This window comes from Mugil cephalus, chromosome 8, assembly GCF_022458985.1.
Source record: "Mugil cephalus isolate CIBA_MC_2020 chromosome 8, CIBA_Mcephalus_1.1, whole genome shotgun sequence".
Lineage (NCBI taxonomy): Eukaryota > Metazoa > Chordata > Actinopteri > Mugiliformes > Mugilidae > Mugil > Mugil cephalus.
The window spans coordinates 27153711-27179982 of record NC_061777.1 but is presented as its reverse complement, the minus strand read 5'-3'; the positions used below and the strand labels follow the sequence as shown (position 1 = coordinate 27179982).

The 26272-nt window shown below is 38.5% G+C and overlaps 1 protein-coding gene across 1 annotated transcript in view; it reads left to right on the top strand.

Moving 5' to 3' along the window:
- Window positions 1–26272, top strand: part of si:dkey-215k6.1 (transmembrane protein 132D) — a 248486-nt gene that overhangs the window by 188355 nt on the left and 33859 nt on the right. Inside the window, exon 6 of the mRNA XM_047592574.1 lies at window positions 18167–18310. Coding sequence (XP_047448530.1) covers window positions 18167–18310 — 144 coding nt within the window. The remainder of the gene's footprint in view (window positions 1–18166; window positions 18311–26272) is intronic.

The following is a 26272-nucleotide window of genomic DNA, read 5'->3' as shown; positions in this document are numbered from 1 at the left end:
TAGGGGTAGGGGCGAGAGGGAAAGACAAAAGTTTTGGAATTTAATAGTTATTCTTCCACCTGCCTCACTGTTCTCCTTTCTCCATTCTTTTATCACTCTCCCCTACCTTCTCTATTGACCTCCCTCACCCCTTCCCCTACTTTTTATTCTCCCCCTCCCCCTACTTCTCTGTCTCCCCCCTTTTCTTGCCTTCATCGCTACCCTCTATTCATTTCTCCACAGACTTTTACCTCTCTCAGAGGTTTTGCTATGTAATTAATTCTTAATTAGAACACTTGTTTATCTTTGTTGCTTAAAGATGCCTGTGTGTGTGTGTGTGTGTGTGTGTGTGTGTGTGTGTGTGTGTGTGTGGATCTCTTAGCAGAGCAGTTATGCTAAGTGGCCTCTTAATTTGCGTCCTCTGATTGGTTCTTGGAAAAAGCAAGTTAGGAAGAGGGAAGGAGAAACTGAAAACTCAATAATCTCTTGATGAAAGCAGACTCACACACACTGTTTTCAAACTCAATTATATATTTACCATTTTCATGGTCTAGGTGTTTATTAAATACAGCCCTTCTCTCTCTTTTCCCACCATCTTTTTTTAAATTCTTTATGTCACGATCTATTGTTATCTCAGCCCCCTTATTTTCTGTGTATGCCTGTCTCAGCAGTGCTCTAAATAACAGTTTTCTAATTTTCTCCTGTATTCAGCAAGACACTGTGGAATCAATCTAACACATGCACACAATCACCAGGATCCCCTAGTTTACTGTCTGCATTGTTGGGTATAGTTTCTTCATTCTTTTTGCAACAAAAAATTGACTCTCAGATTTTCCCCTAATGGTTTAAAAAAAAACAAGTGGTAATTATAATTCAAGAGATAAGAGCAGAGTTGCACACAAATTCACCTTACAGCTATTACCAAAGTACCATAAATGACTCCAGTGGTTTTAATAATGTTCATTCAGATGATACACAGATAATTCAACTAATTAACCATGTTATTTTTGTTCTTAATCTCTTGTGCTGCTGTGTATTTAGTTTGCTGTGACTGCTGTTCAACCCTAACACACACACATGCATGAAGACATACATACATACACACTTTATACTCTACAGTTACAGTATTTGCTTGTTACCAGCCTTCAAAAACCCAATTAATCAACACATATGACACATCCTATATGTATGTACGTGTGTGACTGTATTTGGGTCACTGAGAGCTTGCGTATCCTGGGCTCCAGGTTCATTTCCATACCAAGCGGCTGTGGTTCACTCCAATCACTCAACAAGAATAGGAGGAGGGAGAGAGGGTAATGTGTGTGTGTGTGTCTGTGTGTGTGTCTGTGTGTGTGTGTGTGTGTGTGTGTGTGTGTGTGTGTGTGTGTGTGTGTGTGTGTGTGTGTGTGTGTCAATGCTAGTGAAAAACAAGTTTCCTCCTCCTGTTCCAAGAAGTTGGAACATTATAAAAGCTGTAAGGGAAGTCATGAAATACAAAACGGCAGCAGTAGAGCCATTGTAGCGTCGTACTGTACAGGCTCCAAGCAGTGAGAAGAATAAGCATGTACCCTAGACAGACAGTCATACAGGTTCCAGCAAACCCTTGCCACTAACAGTTGTGGAAAAAAGTTTCAGACATCCCATGAAATATTGCATTAAGAGTCACTCTTAGGTCTTCAAGTTCAGTTTCTTTTTATGCAGTCACAGACAAAATACTAAACAAATCCTAAAACAGCCATTAAAAACTTGGTGGTTCCATAAAAATACATAAGAAATTTTGAGTACTGGGTCATTTTGGCAGCAGTGATCCATTAATAAAGACATTTTTCTGTTGCCATGCTTCATGTTTTTATAAAGTCAGTACAAAACAAGGAACCTAACACAGAAAACACAGACCAGAAGGGTACAGCTGCCTCCAGATCACCAAAAAGTGCAGATGCAGTCCACTTGGATACACCCTGCAGAAATACAGACAAATACTAATATGAATACTAATACGAATACTGACATATTGAAACTGTCAAGAATTTAGTTTTGTATTGTATTTGTTTGTGCTCATGTATAATGCAGCCATGTGTAAAATTTTAAGGGTGTCCGAAAACTTTTTTCCACCACTGTATATTACGGTAACCCCATTGGTCTGTAGCCACAACAATGTCTCATCAAAAAATGTGTTGAAGGAAATGAGTAGCAGTAGTTGTTTGTATGTAAAGTATTTCACCATCACATAATGAACACTCAACCTTCTCCTCTTTGTTCTCCATCCTGTGTGGTTGAGAGTATGTACTGGAATCAAAGTGAACTGCAGGGCCAAAGTGTCTGAGAGAATGCATTTGATTACTTGGAGAATTCAGCAAATCTTCAGATCCAGTGACAATATGAGAAAGGAAGCATAAGCAAAGGACTCTCACATTTGCATTGCTCATGAACCAAATCAGAGAATGAACAACAATCTCCCTCATGCTCAGTAACATATAGCCCCATGTGGGAGTTGCTTGGTTCAACCGAGTGTGTGAAAGTATCCTCATAGGCCACTACTGCCTTAGTGGCCTATGAGGAACAGCTGGGAGTGGACTGCTGTGATCAAGTACACATTAGCAACAATCTAAAGCAGAGAGGTGAGTCTTGCCACCAGGATGTTAGCCTGGGGTTCAGCTAGGGATGAATAAATCCCAGTATTTTACAATGTTTAGGTCAACTGACACATAACAAATGTATACAATGCTAAAAGTAGGAATTAATAACGAGAGGACATCTCAAGGTAGAGAACAATAGAGGGAACACAGTGGAGAAAGATGGAGAAGGATGCAGAAAATGAGTTAATCTAGCAGTGAGACAAAAATCTCCCTCTAAATTATTTAGAAATTAGTTAACTACAAGTACGGAAGGAAACAGTACACACACAAAGAGAGAGAGAGCAGACAAAATGAGTGGAAGGAGAAAGAAAGCAGGAAGAGAGCAGGGGGTTAAATCAATCGACATAGGCAGGAAAGAGAACAGACAGAAAAAGGAGGCAGAGGTTTGACTGCCTAACTCAAAATTAAAAATGAAACAAAAGGCAAAATGGCAGAAGTGGACACAAAGCATAGAGACAGGAAAGGGATGGATGGATGGAGGAAAGAGTCCAATGGAGTTGCTGAGCACCATCTAACAGTCCCCTGGATGTCCTAGCTCAGAGAAGGGAGAAATGGTTGAAAGAGACTGGGATGGGAAAGAGAAGCAGAGAGAGAGGAGACGAGTGCAGGGCAGTTGTAATGCAATTAGGGGTCTGGAAATTGAAAGTACAATTCTCTCAGGGATCTTTGCAAGAGTGGTGTGTGTGTGTGTGTGTGTGTGTGTGTGTGTGTGTGTGTGTGTGTGTGTGTGTGTGTGTGTGTGTTCGTGTGTGTTCGTGTGTGTATTGGTTGGATGAGCTGTTAGCTTTCATATCCACCAAATGTCTTCATCCCTCCTCCTCCTGTTCCATCCCTTCGTCTCTCCCTCTTTCAATTTCACTCCTTGAAATTACCCTCTGATTTTACAGTTCCCTCCATTTAATTTCTCTTTCTTTCCTTCTATCTTTCACCCTTTCCCACCCTGACTCCATCCATCTATTTCTGTCTCTCTCTTTTGCTGCCCCTCCATCTCTCTGCTTTTTTGATTCATTAATTTGTGAAGAGGAAAGCAAAATGTCAGCTGCCTTCTACATTTAGAGTTTGTATTTCAGACATTTAGCTGATGCTCTTCTCCATTACGACTTTCCGTAAGTGCCCAATACAACAAATTCTATTTTTTAGATCATGAAAAATAGTAGAAGCCAGAAGACTGCCATCAAAACCTCTAAGTAAAACCACAGTAATGCAAAACTGTAGTTTCTAGGTTTTCACATAAGAAGACGTAACAAAAAATCAATTAGCAGCTCTTATAAAAATGAATTCTGATTATGCTGGGATGTCTGTTTATTGCAATATTTTTCAGTATAAGCAAAACAAAGCTAATATGAGCTCATAAATTATTTGACCTTTGTAAAATGGCTTTAAACTACCGGTAAATCTAAGTATTTTACAAAAACATTTATGTTAACAAATATCATCATTTCATCTTATTATGAATTTTCTTTGGAAGCAATGCTTTAATACATGACTTTCAGCTAGGTTGGTTATTATTCTGTTGACATGATAGAGGTTGAATGATCAGTACAATCAAGCATCTCAAGTCAGTATCACATCGCTAATTTATCATTTAAAGTGTTGTTTATTAGCAGTAATCAATAAATTTTGCTCACAGTTTTCTCTGATATGAATACACAAATAACCGCCTATAAATGTACATATACAGTACATACAAAGATTCCCTAAAGCTTTATGATATTTCGCCTATTTTTATATGTATGATTGGTGTTTCAGAAAACAGCCAGCCTCTCTGGGTAATTACCTAGTCAAATTGGCCGTGTGCTTAATTAGTACTCGCACATCTAAACACTGTCCCCAAGAAGCCTGTTGGCCCCATTAGTGCTTGTGCTCTGTCTGTGGGTGTGTTTGTGTGTGCAAAGGGAGTTTTGTAAGTGCATGTAAATGAGCGTGTGTCCACAGATTCAACCTTTGCTTGCCACAGTGGCAGTGGGACAGGAAGTAAGTTAGTTAGATGTGTGCTAATTACCCCAGCAACAGGATGACTGACCACTGACATCCCCATAGGATTGTTAGAACCTCATTAGGAACTTCAATCAGTGTCATGACAGACAGGCAGGTGGGCTAGCGACAGCGTGTTTGACATTGGCCGCAGAGGTGAATAAGTCAAGGATTCACCAGAGACCGAGACATTCACCAGGAGGGTACTCAACGGTGCATTGTAATGAGTGACCAAGAACCTGGCTAACGGATTATAAAATTCAGTATATTCATAGTAGACTTTAAACTGATGTTCATGCCCAGGTTGACCATTATGTTTGACAGTTAGCATAACTCGTGTGCTAACTCATGCTACTAGAGACTGAAAAAAAAAAAAAAAAAGATTAACTGATAACTGGTAATCAAAATGGCTTCCAGTGAAGTATCTGTTTCCTCTAGAGTGAACGTATCTTTATCTGCTTGAATTGTATGTGACTAGCTAACCCTGGTCATTATATAAAACCACACCAGTCCTTCTATTGGGTGATAAATTGATATAGATGCAATAATAGGTGTGAGGTATATTTAATAGTAAAAGTTAGAGCGTTTCCAGGCGTACAATGTAAACTAAACTCAAAGGATTGGGACTGAACAGTTGTGTAGCCTTAAGAAAACCACTAATCAGTGAGGCCAACCGGAGAAAAGGCTTCAATTTGCTAGGGAGCATAAAGATTGGACTCTGTAGTGATAGGGCATCAGGGTAAGCAGGGAGGCAGGTCTGGGGTTGCTGCAGTCAGGTGAGCTGACTACCTGAATATACTGAATGACCAGGTTATTCAATCAATGGAATTTTTTTTCCCTGATGGCACGGGTTTAAATGACAATGCCAGGATTTATCAGGCTCAACTGGAAAAGAGTGGTGCAGGGAACATAAGGCATTATTTTCACACATGGATTGTTCACCACAGAGTCCAGACCTTAACCTCACTGAGAATCTTTGGGATGTGCTGGAGAAGGCTTTGCACAGTAGTGAAACTCTCCCATCATCCGTACAATCTTGGTGAAAAATGAATGCAATGGATGGAAATAAAGGACTATTGCCGAAGCTCTCTGAAACAATGCCACAGAGAATGTGCTGTAATCAAAACTAAAGGCGGTCCAATTAAATATTAGTGTGACTTTTTTATTTATTTATTTTTTGGTGGCAACTTTTTTGGCCAGACAGTGTATATAGGTAACATATGTTCACACTGCAAACGAATCCCACCAGGGAGAGTCTGCAATCGGGAAGCAGTCATTTGTTCCAGTCCAATTGCTGTGTACACACTGGCCTAAACAGTCTAAAAGAAAAATGTCCCCAGTTTCAGAACAAAGAAATAGGTGTGAAAGCCATGACAACAACACATTTTCACCACCATTTCTACAGCAGCTATGAGGAGGTTTGCCTTAGCACAGCTACACACACTCTTAACACACACCTGATACAATCAGAGTCCACCCACCAGCTGGGTCTTTATTACCTTGAAGTTATCAATTGGACATGTTTCATCACACACTGTGTGGTTGCATTAGTCACACAAGGATCAACGGTACCTTCAAGAATGCTTTACCATCCACTCCCACCCACAGTTCATGTCAGACCTACACTCCTACACAAATTAAAATGTTAATGCAGTTATGTTCAGTAAAAACTGACATTTCAAGCAGCTTGTGAGGGTTGACAGTTTCTAGTCAAATTGTGTATTGTCTTTTGAAATAGCAAAAAAAAAAATGTATACAGTTGTGGTAGACAAAAGTTCACTTATTTGTTTCTCTAATAGTTTGTCCTTCCTGAACTGTTGCACAAAGCAAATTATAGCCTGGCTCTTGTTGGGTAGTTGAGCTTGTTGCATACGTGTTAAGTACTTCACGAGAAGCAAGAAAGTTGTTCTCATTCCAAGGGGTGTGACAACAAGAAAAAAGTTAGTTCTGGCCAAGAAATTTATACAGTACTTCACAAGAAACTCAGGTGCCAAACTCTGGGGAAGTCCTCTCAGGGCCCTCCCAATCCAACACAGTTCGCATGCGCCAATCATTGTGGAATGTGCGGGAGATGGACGACAAGAGACACTTTCTTATTATTTTCAGACATTGGCCAGTCGTTTTGACAGCTTTGTCCATTGGATCACGGCTTTCATTCAGTATGTAACTCAAAAGGACATAATGTTGTCCACTCTCGGACCATACTGCGTGATACTGGCTCCTAAGTCACAAGAAGGTGCTGCCTGTATCCCTGGGAAAATAGCGTTAAGTTTGGCCAATGCAAGGAAGTGGGACCACATTGTCCATATTTATATATAGTTTGTAATAATTGCACATTTGAATTTCACCAAGTCAAACTTTAACTTAAGAGGTGAGTGTACATTTCATAAAATCCACACGAGTAAAGCTTCTCAAACAGTCTTCACCTCTTGTCAGATCAGTTTGTAAAGGCACTGTCAAAGGTTGTGCTTTTACATTCACACACTGGCAAATTAAAATTCATTCATCTGTACATTCCCAGAGGTTTATATGCAATTATTTCTCAACATTACTTCTTAAGTCTTTTGATCTCATAATACATACCCCACTTGTTACCCTTTGTATTTTATCATACTGTGTGCTAGACTTCTCAGAGGTGTGAATGTGTGATTAAAGGATACAAGTTCAATCAATAAATCACGAGGAATTGTGGGAAAATATCATGCACAGCATTGCGCTAATAATCTTTGGAATCCTTTGGGAGAAAACATGGATGATAAAATTCTTAAAATAACTACCAATGAAAAATAGGGATTTGGCTCATGCTCAGTTACTAATGATCAGTCTAAAGTCTTACAGATCATAAGAAACATTCCAGCATTTGGCCAGCATTTGGTGAAAAGTAATTACACTGTCTAACAAATAGATTTGATTTGCTATCACACAAATGCACTCACAAGTATAGAAAAGTGGCATGGGCACACACTCAGGCATGCACACACCTACACACAAGTGTGTTGAAGCCAAATAAATGAGGCGGTACTCCTTGGGCCTAATAGTCTGCCTGTAATTAACATTGTCATAGTGATAATAGCCATTTATCCCTGACATATCACACACACACACACACACATTCACTGACACACACACACAGTCAAAACCTCTATCTTGTCTAGGCAGCTTGCCCAGCTGTCACCTCCCTCATCTGTTTCTCTCCCTCCTAAACCTCACTACCCACCCCTACCCCACTCCCTCTCTTCACTATTCAGACCTCCTGATCTTTCTTTTCCTTTTTTGCTTAGTGACTCACTCTCTTCCCCTCCTCCCATCTCTTGTTAAGTATTTTGCAGTTTTTCTTTAATAACACTTATCCTTTCATTTCTCTTACTTCCTTTTCAATATAAAAGTGAATCTTTCTTCTTTCCAAATCTTTATTTCTTTATTACAATTAGTTTTCAGCTCTCATTATGACTGTTTCCCTTTCTTATTGGTTAGTATTAACACTGCAGAAGTATATAGTTAGGAAACCAAATGTATGCTGTTTTCTTGCAGGGATGTTGCCTTATTATTTTGAGAAAAGAACTTCAATCACAACAGCAGAGGTTAGAACAACTTTAGTGGGTCAAAAAGGAAGTTCAACAAGTTAACCCTGGAAAAGAGCGATTTTTTCCCTCTACACTCTAAGGCAGAGACACTTCCCTCTGCCCTTTTTTCCCTTTAAAAGAATGATTTTAAATACTTTAACAGGTGTGCCTCTCTGTCATTATCATTAGCAGGACGTGTTAACCACACAAAAATGATAGTATTACCTAATGTTTTATATCTTTTCCAAAACATTCTGATTTTAATTTTTAAAAAAATCACTCACTTTAAATCACTGCTTAAAACTATCACTTCCTTTATGTGGGGGAACAAACCCAGTCATATTAGTAAGGCTGTTCACCAAGGATCAAGGCGCTAAGGTGGACTGGCTCTACCAAATTTCCCTTTCTATTACTGGGCATGCAACATCCAGAAATTAATTTACTGATTTGAAGATAAACCAATTACAAGAAAGGCAGAGTGAGTGCAATTAGAGTTGTCTTTGTGCCATCATCTTTTAAGTCCAGAGACTTGTATGGCCTTACCTCTTATTAACAATAATTTGGGCACAAATACAATTGTTAACCATACTGTAAGAATATGGGTCCAATTCAGAAGACATTTTGGTTTGTAAGTACCCTCGATCCTCTCTCCCATTAAATCCAATCACATGTTCATTCCCTCTTGTACAGACCCTTCATTCACTCTGTGGTCTGTGACTTATATATAGGGGAGGTATTTGCATCCTTTTCACAACTATCCCAAACTTACAATTTACCCAAGACCCATTTCATTTCACTATTTACAGGTCAGGAGCTTTGTTCAAATGACATTGAGTGCTTTCCCAGATGAGCCTAAAAGGTAGCATGTTGAGCATATTTTTGAAGTGAAGCCAGACCATCCAGAACCCACACTCCACTGAAAATTTAAAGAATGCCTGGAACTCTGACCTTGGGGTAGTTCTTAGAGATGATCAGTGGAACTCCAGCTTACATCTGCGTCTGCTAACCACGGCTTAATACAACTGAAAATAGTACACAGAGTTCACTTCACTAAAGCTAAGTTGGCAAGGATTTATCAGAATGTTGACCCATCATTCCCCTGATGCGGAGGCCAACCAGCTGATTTACTGCACATGTTGTGGCTTTTTCCAACTCTTTCTACCTTTTGGACAAGTATTTTTGAAGCCTTTAGTGAGATGTTCGGAACCCATGTTGGTCCTGACCTGCTCTGTGCCGTGTTTGGTTTATCATCTGAAGATCTTTGTGCTGCTTTACCACCTAAAGCGCGTGCTGTCATGACTTTCACTACACTCCTTGTGAAAAGTTTCATTCTTTTCAAATGGAAACAATGTGTTCCTCCTTTCTTTTCTCGTTGGGTTAAAGATGTTATGTATGTCTTGCAGCTAGAAAAGATCAAATACACTCTCAAGGCATCCTCCCATTCTTTTTTCAAGATATGGAAACCCTTTTTTGATTTCTGTGAGTCATTGCAGGACCCCCTTGATAATGTTAACTTAGATAAAATTCATACACCCATTTTTTTCTTTCTTTCACTCTAGTGTCTAGTGTTTATTTATCTTTTACTCCTTAATATGTCCAAGACATGTAACCCTATGGGTGGGTTGGTGGATGGGGTGGGAATGGTGAATTCATTGCATCAGTGTATCTGATGAACATTGCATTCGTATGTACTTTGAGGGTGAATGTGTACTTTGATATGATATACGTGTGTTCAGTTCATTCCGTCCCTGTGGGAAGAAAATGTTAGAACAACAAAAAAAACATATTTACAAAATCCAACCAGACGTTAACTTCTGTAGTTCACAGTGGGATAGGAAACTTTGCATCAGACAAACTAGCAGAAAAACAGGACTTCTACAGTAGGTACAGGAAAACAATTTTCAGCAACATAATAGGTGCACAGATAATTCGTAGTGGCACACAAAGTAAGCAGTCTGGTAGAAAGTACCGTGTTGTTGACTTTTACTTGACTGAGACTGAGAAATGACTTGAAGGTCAGCTGATGGACAGTAGCTGGAACAGAGGTTTTTCAGGCAACAGATGGCAGAATCCACAAAAATGACAAAAGAAATACAGCACAAAATGTATTAGAAAGATAGTTGCTGCTGAGAGTCACTGTATGACTGCAGGATTAAATTTAAAAGTAATGCAACTGAGCGGTACATATGGTGTTTAATATAATATATTATTGTATGGTATATAACTGTACAGATTCTACATTTGTTAACGAACATAAGGAATTAATGCAATGTTAATGATGCAAGAGTTTTCACATTTGAAAATCGGTAATTGTTTTAGTAAACAGTATTGACTTTTGTGGCTTTGCTGAATCTGCTGAATCACAATGTCAGCTGAAGTAGAGTTAATTTACTTCAGCAAGACCTAATACAAGAACAAGCCAATTCCAGGAGCATGTTTTAGGAAAGAAACAGATTGAATAGCATGCATGCATTCAGTGTAATAACGCTGTGGCCAAAGGTTGGACTGGATGGACTGTTTGTCTCACTGGTCTGGGCAGAAAAAAAATGGTACACTTACAAACTGAGCGGTAGCAGCAAATACCTATTATACTTATCAATGCTTCTCAAGTTTTAACTTGTACATACTACAGATTTTCTCATCATCATTTTGGAAGAAACTAGGAGATAACTTGGATTTTTATTATATGCTTGATATCATGTCAAGATTAATTCGTCATGTTCAAATACATGATAAATTTGTTCCTTGAGACAGATTCTGCTTCTGGTTGGTTGTAGAATTTTCATTTGATTCATTAGTTGACTTTCCATCTATTGTAACCTATTTTGCAGTTAGTTTTTGGTTGCAAAAATGTGTTTATGTCAAAGTTTACATGTTGAATTGTTAAAAGTATCACATTTGGCATGTGTTTGTATGACATTCTGACATTCTGTGTGGTACATTTAGGTAGCTAGATCTAAAATACAAGCACATGCAAGCACACACACATGCACACACACACGCAAAGAGAATGTGATACACTTGATGTGTTTAATGGCTCCGTTGTAAATTGCAGCTAAGTGCCTTCAACCAATTTTCCTCTCACAGCTGAGCCTTGACTCACACACGTACATGTGTGGGTAAGCTCACATTCAAATGCTGAAAACACTCTACACAGACACACTGCCGGAAGACAGGTGATTACAATTAAAGAAAGACCTGAAGGAAAATGATCTTTAATTTAAAAAATAAATAAGTAAATATATTAAAATAAATATGATATATGTCTGTGTGTGGAAGTCAGAAATATTCCTATACTGAAATGTCCCCTTATTCAGACAGTTGTGCTTTCATGTGCTAAGAATGCTTTTAGCATAATCATCATCATTTGGCTTAAGTACTCTATAACTGACATCTTTACCTGCTCTACTATATGGGGGGAACAGCTGATCAGTGTCCTTCACTTAAATCTGCAGAATCTATGCGAATGAGTGGTGAAACGTCTCCTCAAAACTCTAGAAGCCCAGTTGCCTTTTTTAAAAGCTTTTTTGGATATACCATGACTTGGATGACTGAGAACATTCACAGACACATGTCTACAATGATTTGCAACCTGCACATGTTTCTAGATGGGAATAGAACATGGAAACAACTAATTTATGAATTACATCAAGCACATAAATATCAGTGCAGCAAGACAACAGAACTTCCGAGAACCTCAGTTAATGTACTGGCCCAGACGTGAAAATGAAATTGCATAACATGTTGGATATCTGATTTACACACATGCACATCTCCACGGACTTTGTATATAATGCAATAAACAATGCAAATTGGTCCATGACTTGTAACTTGTTTTTTAGCCTTCTACTGTGGTCTCTCAGTACAGATGTGTAGTTTGTATGCTACATTACCTTTCAGTGTTTTGCTCTCTCTCGTCTCTGGGACGACAGTAGATATCCAAAGAAATGGAAATGACATATAAATGCAGTAGTTTGTAATGCACAGTCATGTGAGCACACTGTGTATTTCACAGCTTTGTACCTGGGAAAACACTCAATAAACATTCAAAAAGACTCAAACTATCACTTTACCCCTTATTGTATTTGTAATCTAACATCAGGAAAAATGTTCTTATAATGATGAAGCTGCCTTTATCGCTTTCTTTTCACCCTATTTTCTCTTTCTTTTCTTTCCTGTTCTCAAGGTTTCAATATAATTTTCCCCTCGCTCTCATTCTTATCTGTTGTCATCTTCTACCCCTCACGTTTTGTATTATAGGTTTTTTAGTTATTGAATACCCCAGCAGCACTTTCACTATGACAGGAAACTGAAACATTGATGTTAAGGGTTAATGCCAATTAAGTGGTCATCTGAACTGATGAACTGGTTCGTGCTTTGTGTTTGGTTTGTGCAACAGTGATTGCATAATGACACAATGGCAAGATCAGGATCAATCGGGGGTATTTGTTAACTTCCTGATTTAAAAAAAAAAAAAAAAAAGAAGAAAAAGAAAATTATTCCATTAACAATTTCCGTAATCAAGTCCATAGACGGACTCCCTTTATTTGCCGCATTTAGTGAATTAGGTGACTTTGGTTTCAACACATCGAATTTTACACAGTATGAGTGTGTTGTGTGTTTGTGTGCATAGTGGAATATAGCCAGAGGGACATAGACTGACTAAATGATTACTTTCAACTTAAATTGGCCCCTTCCTGTGGTTCTGTAAGCCACATTGACACATTATGTAATTGTGTTGTGTGTTAATATGTGTAACTATAAAAAGAAGACGGTTTCACATACATTTGTTTTACAAAAAACTTACAAAAGAATAACACCCAAGTGTCCTGTACACGCATAACATTCCACAGTAATATTTAAAGAAAAATGTCCTTGTAAAAGGGACTAGATAGTGCAACTTTCTTCTTTTTTTCTCAAATAATATAATAAAGAGATTTAAATTCAAAGAGTAGAGTAACAGAAAAAGCAGGAGCTCCTTGTGCCCAAGGTCGTAGTGCTTGGTGCTTGCCAAGGTCACAATAAGAGCAAAAGGAGGTTCAGAGTTGTATATGTTCCAAGCTATTTCCTCTGAATGAGAAACCTGCCAATTTAAGGAATGAGCAGTAGAGTAGATAGGGGAGATATGTTTTCGTGTGTGTGTGTGTGTGTGTGTGTGTGTGTGTGTGTGTGTGTGTGTGTGTGTGTGTGTGTGTGTGTGTGTGTGTGTGTGTGTGTGTGTGTGTGTGTGCGTTAATGTCTTTGTGCATTTACTGGAATGATGGCAAAGCTTCCATTTCGGGAGAGAGGTCCTGTGTTTGTGTTTGTCTGAAAGAAAGACAGAGAAAAACAGTGAGAAAAAGAGTGGTAGACCAAAGGGAAAGGAAGGAGAGACAGAAAGAGAACTGCTTACATACTCTTATTGTAAATAGGAGTTGAATTTTTACAGGAGAGCAAAAGGCACTTTTTTTCCCACTATGTCACCTCTTTGGACATACACACACTATGTCATAGTGTGTGTATGTATATGTGTGTATATGTGTGTGTCTTTGATGTGTGGTCTTGCTCTAGTTGCTCCACTTGAAGTTGCACACACACCCCTTACAGGACACACACACACACACACTCACACCCGCATGGATGAGCTTCGCTGAAGAGGGAGAGTGTTTCTCAGGCTCTCTTGCTCTTTGCAACACACACAGACATTTTTGCCAACACGTAACAGATGCATGTGCACACACACTCTCACATGCATCCGGCTTTTCAAAACATCTCTGTGTGTACATGAGCGACTCACACATGCACAGGTAGGCGGGCATGGGGACCTACACAATATCGCGCAAAAACATATTCATTCATACATATAAATACTTGACACACGAGGACTCACCAAAGGCACACACACACACCTCCTCTGAGCTTATCTCTGTGCTGTGTGGAGCTGCTTTTGAAGGCAGTAAGGAGCTGGTTGTTGACGAGCCACTTAATAATTCCCTTGGACAGGCATGAAATTCTCTCCCTTTCTTTCTCTGTCTTTTTCAGTCTTCTTCTAATATTCCTCTTCCTGCTGTGTTTTCATCATGCTTTTCACTTTCTCTATTTTTTTTCTAATTTTGTTCTGCTTTGTCTCATTTTTCACGCTCTCTTCTCAATTTCTTTGTCTCATCACCTTCTTTCTGCCCTTTTTAATTTATCTTTGTATTCTGTAGTGAACTGTAGTGTTAATAACATTTAAGTTAACAAGGGGCTTATAGAGTCTCTGATAATGCAAGTATTCTGAACCGCGTTCAACCAGAATAATATCTGGCTGTCACCATTAGCAGGGAGTGGTCCATACCACAATTTGCATGATTTCCAAGTAATCACATGTCCTTTTAAGCCATCAGTTCTCTTTACACACTCTAAAAATAAACAAAGCTCCAACCTTCTCTCAATGTGTAACATACAGGTAAAATTGAAGCGCTGCAACCTTAACCCTTTAACACTCAGAGCCAACCAGCCAGACACTGGTTGAAGAGATTCATGAGATCAAACCACTTCAGGACAACTACCATGGCAGAAACTGCATGTGCAGGAACAATTTTTTTTTTCTTTTTACTTTACAAAGATAGTGTGTACAGGGCAATGCCGTAGTTCCATCTGTTGTCATCATGCTAACTAACCTGTAACCCGGTAGCTTCCAAGAGGATCTGGTTGCTTTACTCACTCAGTACCATAGACTGTATAAAGATGGGGGATGGAACAGCTCCTCAAAGGTGATGCCAAAGTAAGTAGAGCTCCCCCTGGTGACTGACTGTAGTATAGGTCATAAGCTCCACCTCCTCCCTGTCAGTGAATGAGACTTGGATCAAACTAAAACACTAAAATACACATAAAATAAATGCTAAGTTTATTTAAAGGATGAGTTCACTCATTTTACATTGTCAATGTGACGCATACTCAAGTGTCCAATTTTTCTTTCGTTTTATTTATTTTACTCTATAGAAATGGGATGTGATCATCATGATGACTACAAGTTGCCATGGCAACCACTGTGAAGCGGTCCTGTGGGACCGTGAAAGTTTGAATAAATGAAATAAATAAGTGCAGTGCATATTCAAATCAGATGTCTTGTTGCAACTGGTGTTCACTGTTTGGCTAAAAAAAATCTTACGTTTCTTTCTTTCTTTTTTTTTTTTTTTTTTTTTTTTTTTACAAAAGATAGTGTGTCCCCTTGTGTTGCCGTCACTTGTGCCTGTGGTGCAGATAGCAACGATGTAAACATGATGTTATCACTGGCATGTCCATAGCTTCCAAGAGACTACTGCCCCAAGACACACACACACTCACACATTCTTGTATGACCATCTTTGTGAGGACACTCATTGGCATAATGCATTCTCTTACCCTAACACTAACCACTAACTAAACACACACACATTTTAACATACAAATAACACCTACATGCAAATACAGACACAATGACAAATACATGTGTCTTATCTCTTGTACTCTTTCTCTTCTTCCTCTTTGATTTTTATCCCTCCATCTGCTCCCCTCCCCTCAAGGCGGAAGAAGACTCATGTCATTATTTTTTTCTGTATGTCAACTTTCCTTGTGCCCTTCATCTATCTCTCTTGCTCTCTCTTTCTCTTTTATCTTTTCCATGCTTTAATCCTGTTTGTCCTCGTTTCTCCACCTCCTCCTCCTCCCCCCCCTCTCCACCTGTTTCTCACCTTCAACCTGTATAACTGTATCTTTGTAGGTACATAAATCTTTGTAATTTCAGGCAACACTGAGCAGAGTGTATGAAACGGGATGACTAAAAATGACAAAATTCTGAATGTGTGTGTGTTCATGTGTGTTTGAGAAAAACAGAGCAAGGGAGGGAGATCTCATTAAGTAAAGGTCACACAGCAGTGTGTGGCAGAGAAAGATAGGGCATTAGGCAACTTGTCAAAAGTCACATGTGCTTAAAATCGTAAGTGTTCTGTCTTGTGCACCTGTGTGTTTTCTGTAGGTGTGTATTTGTGTGTTGTAAATATTAAAAATCCTCTTCTTTTCTCTTATCCCTGCACAGCACACTGTATATAGCTGAATGTCTAGATGTATAATGTATTTGATAAATGCCCATGATGTCACATTAGACACATGAAACACAGGCTTGTCATGTCTTGCCTATATGTTCTTGTTTGTGTCATTGCTGGCATTCCATCCGCTGTCTCTGTAGTGAGTCATGGAAGGATTGGGATGGAGAGTCGTTTATTCAGTAACCTCCTGTTTTTCAGTGATTGAACCATCTCCTGGTTTAGTCCATTGACAGCTCCGGCCTTGCTAACAAGTTCATTGAATGTTTAGAAAAGACGATTTCTGCTGAATCGCAAAAATATAAACCAGGTTCCTTGCACTCCAACTTTTGCAGGTTGAGGAAACCATGTTACAGGTGTATGAAGAGACGTAGACATAACCACCATATGAGACAAGGATCTTTCCCTCTGCACAGTCTGGGGCTTATTTGACAGATAATGAACAACCCAGGAGACAGTAGATGTCTTGAGTAATTTCCCACCTACTCTGAACAAGATGCTTACAACACTACCATCTAGGTACATTAACCTATAGACATCAGCGTCATCCATGCCCACATGAGGCTGATAAGCAGAGTAAAAATGGTCTAAAGCATTTTGCATCTGTGGGCCAAGGTGAGCCAGAATCAGTCTCTCCACTACTGTCATGACATGTGACCTAAGGGAAATGGTCTTTGAGACCATATGAGTTTGATCTCTGAGGTATGAGTACTGAGGTGGTACCTCATAGGAGGTGTAAAAATTTAAGTCATAGATTGTTCCAGGTGTAGCAAGATACCAAAGGGTTGCTTAACACAGAACTTTCACACCCTGCTGATACAACTGAGGTCTGCGTATTTGCATTTGTGAAGTCTTTCCAGCTGACTCCTCTAACCTGATCGATCGTCAGTCTTGTGCGCATATCCCTATAAAGGTTGGAGTTGTGTGTGTGTGTGTGTGTGTGTGTGGTGGTGGTGGTGGTTTGGGGGGGGGGGGTAATTATGATGGATGCAAAATAGGAGTTGCCTTGGTTTCTATGTGGGAGTAAAGAGTCGCCCAGTGTGGGAGGGGCCAGCTGGAGGTCACGTTCACTTCGTCTGAATATGAAGCAGATTACAGGCTTCATGTCCATCCATGTGTCTCTAATGTTGTTTTTCCAGGGTGTATTGTGTGGCTTCTAGTATCATATTATTATTTAAACTCACTGTTCCTGGACCTACACAGTGAACTATGTATATACTGTATAATATCATACATTTGTTCTTTTTTTCCTCTTGATCTTATTTGAATGCTTAGCTTAATTCCAGTGTAAATCAAATCAAACACACAGACACACACAGTTTTCTTTCCAGGAACAGTAGGCTAAGCAAAATACCCTGTAATCAGGCTTGTGTGTGTTGGCAGTAATAAATGCCCCCTCTGAAACTCAATGCCAAATAATCAAGATTGACGCTGGCACACAGTGTTCTGAGGTATGCCTGTGCGTTCTGTTTTGTTTGTGCTATTTTTGTTGGAAGGATCTAATCAAATGTAATCATGCTGATTACAATAATCGTGGGATTTATAATCATCTAATTTTTTTTTTCAATCTCTTTTCCTTTAAAACTCCCTCTTGGTCTCTATTACTTGTTTATTTCTGTCTCTCTTCCTGCATCTTTCACAGTCATCTGTGATGTTCTCTCATCCATCTGCTGCACTGTACTTTAGCTAGTCTATAAATATGCTAATGTTCATATAGCACTAGACAAAGGATAAAATTCATATATGTGACACATTACCTGCATGTGGTAAATAGACAGTATGCTGTGTCTTGAATATTAAATGAAGTAGGAATGCTGTGGGAAGTTAGAAATACAATGAGGAACAAATTCATCAGCAAAATTATTTCACAAAAGAAAAATTTCTTTTATGCTAACAGTAATTCTAGGAATGAACCGTAAGTTTATATAGTGAGGATTTGAATAATAATGTTCTTTCTTTCTCTCTCCAGGACACCGAGGTGCTGAATACAGCTATTCTTACTGGACGACATGTTGCAGTACCCATAAAATTGGTTACCGTAGAAACTGATGGCCAGGTGAGGGAGGTAGACGACTCTGTCACCTGCAGCTCGACAGACGTGGATGTGGTCAAGGTAAACGCTGAAAATGTACATGTGAACTATAGACATACAATACTGTCACAGCTACACACAGTGTGATCTCATTACAACATGTTTAGCTACACAGATGTGTGATATAAAACTGGATTCACATTCTTTTACACAAATAGACTGCTCATACAGTATATTGCTGCATGCAGTTTATTTTGGGGGTAGACAGTAAAAGTCCCTAAACCAGTTAATATTTTTGCTTTGTGATTGAACAAATGCCAAAGTGAAAAATGAGATCAGGCCATGGACAAAATGCTCTAGGTCATGGTCTGCCAGGTATGTTTCATATGGATTAGAAACAATCGGTTCTCAAGAGCTTGGAGAACAGCCTGAAATTACGATATTCTGAGGAAGTAGACTGGGGATAATTTACACAGCAAGAAATTCATCTCAATTCATCACTGTAATCTAAAATTTGAGATGATTTGTTTTCATTCTTTTATTCATGTTGTGCAAAAGCACACTATAAAACACTCATCCCAGTCCGTAAGTTTTTTTTTTTTACCTGTTCTGTTTCAACTGCTGCTGTGAAAAATAGACTTTTGTCTCACCATAAAAGAAAACATGTTTGCTCTTGTTTTATAAAGAGGACAGTTTTGATGATGAAAAGGAACTGACTAAACAGTTAAACAATTGTGACTGTTACAAGACCAGAATGTGTGATTACTGAACTCCAGCTATAGCCAAGCCTTCCAACGTCAAGATAAAATGGTTTGCTACCTTTCCATCCTCTAGATGTTATGAATAATGGCAAGTTCAATATATATATATATCAAGTCCTTCACTTGCTATTGATTAAAAAGAGCCTGGATTCTTTGTATGCAAAGTTCCTATTTACATTCAGTCATACTGAAGACAACACACTGTGCACTAAAGCTGAACAAACACACTGAATGCATTATTAATGTTGGGATCAAGCTTGTGTGTGTGCCCTGTAGATTTGAGCATCGGTCAGTTGTTATGACTTGTTACTAAAATTATAAATCAAATAAATAATTTCCTTATGACAAATTAAAATATTCTTCTGGAAAGTGAACACAAAACCCATACTTTCCCAAATGTGTCATTAGTATCTTTTTGCCTCTGTAATCCTGTGTGTTTACTTAGTTCTTAGTTCTACAAGGAGGTCAGAGCAGCCATCACAGAGCTGGAAGTGTTCCAGCATGTGTCTGAAGGACTCTTTAACAGAATGTGTGTTGACTGACACTTGTACACAATTGTATCTGGTCAAAAGGACAAGCTCTGTCCCTAATCCACTGTACCGCTCAAACTACAAAAAATATAAACTGTACTAATTAATAAAGCAGAAATACCTTTTCAGGAATAAGCCGATGCCAGGGACTGAAGATTGATTCTTCTTGTGCTTCGCTCCCAAACGCCCTCAGGGGCTCAAATGAAATGCACCCTTGCTGTGACAGTTTCAATATGAAGCCAATTTCCTGGTACAAGGCAACAAGAGTGCGGCTGTTTAAGCACAATCGATAACAACACAGTGAAAATAGAAGGTACACATTCAGATAAATGTAACATTGGCACTGTGTATGTGTGTGTGTCCTCATGAGCTTTAGTGAAACAACAACCCAAGAACAATAGACCTCAGATCTTAATAGACACACACATACACACAAACTGCATATTGAAGATATATGGAGACAGCATAATTTACAGAATATTATAAAAAACTATACTCTGCAGTATATACTGTAGAGTAATCCTTCCTTGTATTTGGTTTGTTCTCATCTACACTTATGATTAGATGGCACATTACAGAGCACCTGTAAATTTAGTGCACTAAATTATACTAGCATCATTGTTCATTTCTAAACCAAGAGAGAAGAGAACAAAATACATCACAGAAATTTGTGGGGGCACCACAGTCCTAACTGACTCCAAGGGTATCGAGGGGAGGATTTTAATCACTGGTGCTTAAACACAGAGCTTCATAAGAGATCACGTCAAATTTGCAGAGCAAAATGAATGAATTGAGGTAAATTAGCGTACTGGAACTGTACTACATCTAGTTCAACACAGAGCTTTTAGATTTTGTTCCTATAGCATTAATAACAATACAAATTGTCTCAAGACACTTTACAGCACATGTCCTGAAACATCCAGAGCAAGCACGAAGGTGGTTGTGGCAAAGAACAACTCCCTTTTAATGGGAACAAACCTTGAACAGAACCCAGCTCATATGGAGGGACCCATGTGTTTAAGGCCGGCCAGGCAGAGATGGAGACAGTTGTGTTTTGTTTATGCAGCAAGGGAGTCTGCATGTGATGATTGAGTGTTAGAAAACTGTTGTTGTTTGTCGGCATCTGATCTGACAGATACTCTCTCACTCTCTCTCTCTCTCTCTCTCTCTCTCGCACACACACACACACACACACACACACACACACACACACTATTTTAATACAGTGTTGACAATGACACAAACAGGGTAGAGCTCCAGGTAGCTGTAGCTTTCAGTGAATAACTGTGACAGCTGTAAAGTACCATCCACTGCACGCGGAGGACTGAGCTGAGATTTTAAGGCTGCACATCCTCGTATTCATACAAAATGTGCCTCTTTTGCCTGTCAAACCTAAACTTTATATAAGACTTATTACACAGCTGCATGCTAAACAGGCCCTAAAAGCACTCCATTTAGATGTAAAAGTGGAGGTATGTCTGTCTTCTACTGTTCATTTCTTCTTTTTCATTCTCTTATTTTTCAGTTTGACTCTTCACTTTTCATAGAGCTTGTGATTGTCAGTTTGCCACCTCAATATGATGACAGGAAAAGAGACAAAAAATCAACCATATTGAGTCCAGTTCAATTAAATTTTCTTTATCTAGCATTTAAATAGTAACTATTTAAATCATCTTGAGACACTTCACAGAACCCAGAGGAAGTACTATGATAATGGTGGCAAGAAAAAAAATTAAAAAGACAGAAAAAGAGAGAGGAAAGGAGGGGAATAGAGCAGCGAAAGCAACATAGAACATTTAAACATAACGCAATCAATAGCCCAAGATATATCCGACACCTGTTACATGAGGGGTTGACAATGACTGGATATGAAGAATGGATAGAGCAAGAGACAGGGAAAGAAACACACTGCTAATAACATGGTATATAGTAGTAGCACATAAATGTATGCATAGCGACAGAGAAAAATGCTCAGTGCATCATGGGAAGTAACCCAAAGCCCCAGCAAAACTAATGGATGGTTCAGGGTCACCTGCGACAGCCCTAACTATAAACTTTATAACAAATGAAAGTTTTAAGCCCGACCTTTAAAGTAGAGAGGTTGTCTGCCCACACTTTGAGAGTGAAGCAATCTATTGGGATAATATGGCACTGTGACACGTTTAAGATAGGATGGAGCCAGGCCTTTAGGGGTCTTGTATGTACAGAGAACCAGCTTAAATGGAGTTATACCCCATATAAAGTTAAAATATTTTTTCGTCATACTTTAGAGAATAAAGAAAACATTAAATTCCTTCTGAAATTACTATTAATGACCTTTACATGCAATGATGGTAGATATCAGTATCTTTGGTTATAGCTGTGTCAGCTGTTGGTCTCCTCCATTAAGAATCTTACCTCTATTTCATTTTTCAGTAAGTCTTAGAATGAATAAGTCAACTTTGTTGACTATTTATAACGTATCTTAACCATAAACGAATAGAAAATTCACAAGATATTCACCTTTATTGTTGCTCGTCAAAGGATTTTTATAGATTTCAGGCTCCTGCAATAATATAAAGCATCAAGACAGGAGGAAAAAAATGGATGAATTATTCAAAGCATGACTGCAATTTCCTTCTCACTGGGTTTAACTCTCACTGTATTTTTCCACTTTGTCCTGCTCCATTCCTAAACTCATAAGTATAAAGCCAAAACTCCCGAAGGAAAAGCTTTCTTACAAGTTACAAGCCATAATCAGAGGCAAACAGGATTTTCAATTTGTGCCACATCACTTTCCATTAACAAAGCTTTTTTTTTTAATTACTCATGGTGGATGAATGTTTGCAGGGGGAATAGCATGCTGCAGTTTCCCTGCCCACCTAATGAACATATGGAAATGACTGGTTGAATGGCTGCCATGTACTGCTGTTGATTTCACTGATGCAGTTCTTGTTGTTCTGTTTATCACATTGAAGTGTTATAAAGATAATAACGACACCCCCACACACACTATTTGTCAACATAAATTATCTAGTTAAGGTCCCTTGAGATTCTGTCATCTGTGATGTGTGCATGTGTATGTGGTGCTGTTGTTGACGCAGCAGTATTTAGAGGTAAGCAGCATAGGGGACGGACAGGGGACGGGCACACGCATACACACAAATCAGCACCGCCATCCTGACCTCACGCAAAGTGAGGTGGTGAGGGGAGGAAAGATGGAATGAGAAGTGGTGAACAGATGACAAATGGATCAATGAGGAGACAAGAGGAGAGGTAAATGACAGAACTGAGAAGTAAGATAAGATAAGATAAGATAAGATAAGATAAGATAAGATAGTCCTGCACTGTTGAAGTAGTAGACAGTTTAAAGGACAGTTCACACAGAAGATAAAGCCAAGATATCAGCTTTGCTAAACATATGGATTAATCCTTGTTATAAAATCCAGCTCCTTGGTATCAAAGTTAAAGCAGAATGTTTAAAACCATCTTTTTATGCATTACACACACACTTCACATTTTTTCTTACCTTACTTATGATGCTAAGGAAAACTAGATTTTGATGCAAATACAAAACGCAGTACAGACAGTACAGGACAAAAGAGCAGATTCAGGCTTCTCTCTCATCTCACCTGTCTCTGTCATTCACCTCTTCCACACCTCCCGTCCTCCCCCCTTGTTTATATTCAGGTGCGGTGACAGCATGTAGGCTCACCTCCTTCGCTACATTTTAAATGTGATGTGCTCCACCACCTCAGCTGGCAAGAATAGCTTTCTGACCTTCAGGAAAACAGCCTCCAATTGATTGATTGCTGCTTTCCCAAAATATAATGAAGCGATTTCTTTAACCACAATGCACTGAAACTGGAACCCTTCATTCACTTTACCCAAATGCCTAATAAATGCATAATGAATTCGAGGCTGAAGTGCAGAAAAAAAAAAACTTTAAAAAAAAAAACTTAAAAATTGCTACAAGTTACAGTTAGTTACATTAAAGTAAAGAAGTCTGGACTGTCATTTTATCTTAATGGAAATTAGGTGGAAATATGTAATCTAATTATATAACAATTAAAACAGTCGGTGTAATATTCTTTAATATCCCTACAAAGAGAGCACCTTACCAAGGACAGAGTCATGTATGTGTCATTCATCTGATGTCGCCGAGGCGCGTGTCATTCTTTGAAACTGGTCCATTAAATGGCCCACAGATCAATTCTTAATGTACTTTGTATCGCTACAAACACATGCCAAAATACACACACACTCCCTAGATATGTACATACACCCTACACCACCACTTCTAAGCCTTTTTTTGTTCCTCTTTGTCAAATTCAATCACTGACAACATCACTAAAGGAATCTTCACACTAACCAAGGCAGGGCAGCACTGAAGTTTTTTTGTGAATAGACTGCATGTAGCTGCTGCTTTGCCTGACGAAGTTTCTGTTAAAGTGATCACTTGTCCTCTGAGACCTTATTTTTTATAAATTGAAATGGAGCCATTCATTTGACACAAAGCCACCTTCTCATTTCTTGTTGTTAACCGATATTAGATATTAATATACAGTATAAATGCAGTAAAGAGAAAAGAATAATTAGTAACATTTTTTTCATGGCAGAAAGAAAAAAGAACCTCCAATAAAAGCACTGATTACGACATATACGATATGGTAGCACTTGAATCAGTTTTCAACTGGGAGGAGATATTGGTTCCTGAATTCCCATTTGGTATGATGTTATTTTGAATATCCATCGCTGACACAATAATTAGTAATCAAGCTTTTATGTTCAACTGTTTTAGTCAGCACAGGAGCCGTATCAAATGTTGCTGAAGTATAAAAAGAAAATAATAAGCGGGTTTTTGTGACACCAAATACCTCCACTCCCACCGGGTTTAAAAGAACAACAACTGTATTTTCTTACCAGTTTACTTCTTATTACTGCCATTGCTTGCAGTCTTGTGATGCACCATAAATCCCCTGGAGTTCAGTGCAGCTGTTAGAAACTCCTTTAGTTTTACTTGATTCCAATACCTTTTGGTCCCAGAGCTGACTTTAAGGTGATATACACTTTATACATTACATAAGACACAGCATGTTGTTTGAGATTAATTATAGACATGTTATTCGGTCTCTCTATGATGACTCCAATTGTGTATTTGACTGCAGGCTGCTATTGGAGGCTGCGTACGTGCATCTAACAATGACGATTTACTGTATATTTATTGCTCTTGGCAAATGAATTGATTCTAAGTGCTTCACCACAGCTTTAGAGCTGCTGCATGACTGCTGAATAAACAGATCAAATTATTTAAAAATTATATATTTAATATATAATATTATATATATATTCAATGTAATACATGTAATATAGAAATGTTTAAGCTTTCTAATGTTGTGTGCTGTACATTTAAATCAGATATACACACAGCCACAAAATAAGTATCCAATTTTGGCAACAGCTAAAAGTATATTATCATATTAGTCAGTGTCGCTGACACTGACTATGAACTGATATGAATACAGGAAAATGACAGTCAATGACAGATTTTGTTATTAGTATTTTTTTTCGTACAATCTTGATAGAAACTGTAACAAAGAAATTCATTTTACCTCTATTCATATCACAACCTGAGTGTGATAATGTGGAGGAACTGAGTATAGTGTGATTAAAAAGAAATTAAACGACAAAAAGAGGATGAGGTCAAAAAATAAAGGACAGGAAGAAGGGGATTCTGTCCGGGTGCCCTGGGTCAGTTGAGAGCCAAGGAAGGAAATGAAAGTTAAAGTGGATTAAAGGCAGAGGTCACACACACATATGTGCACACACACATACACAATATCATCTAAACTCACACATTTTCCATTTAGCAGTAACAGGCTTAGGAAATAGCCAGCGATTGCAGTGCACAACATTAGACCAGACCATTAGCAACACCTAAAGACATATATCTGTGGGAGCTGTGACCTTGAGGGGGTCTAAAACTGTTTTTGAGGCCTCCAGTGATTCGTACAGTCCAGAAAGAAATTTTGTTGTCAAATCAGCACAGCCTAGAATGTTCCCCAGTGCCCCCGTAAAATGTTCAGCAGATTGCCAAGTAACAAAAACTTTCAACGGGTGAAAAACTGCTTCTCTCTGAGCTTTATGAAAAGAGAAAATCTTCAGTCACCACATGCACTTTTCATAAATATTATACACATTTTAAAGTTGATGTAGAATGAGTACATTTAAATTGTCAATTACATTATGTAAAAAATTAATTGTAAATCTGTGTACTTGTAAAAAAAAAAAAAGATATAACGTGCATATACATCTATAGTTGATAGGTGTGGATTAAAAACTACTTAAAAACTAAATTTACTGTCCATTTAAGTACAGTATTTGCACAAAAATATGTACGTCACAGTTCATTTTAATTATACTTGCATGCGAACACAGCCTCTCTAAGTTGGAATATCGAACTGTTGGAATAATAATGGAGTGCCACCACTATAACTAGTACTTAAACCCAAAGAGTGTTCCAGGTCTCAGAATTTGCAAAGAGAAGCAAAGTAAGAGAAATAGAAGCGGATTGATGTATTAAGGGGGAGGGGGAGAAATTAGTGGATGTGTTTGTATACTGTATGCTTGTGTATTTGTGTATGTGTGTGTGCAGCAGAGGGTGAATTATGGCCAAGGTGTTATGCTGTAGCCTGTGCCACACTTGTCCTCTCATCTCCATAAAATATACTGGCCTCAATCAATAACTAATTAGCTGCTAATTACCATGCTAA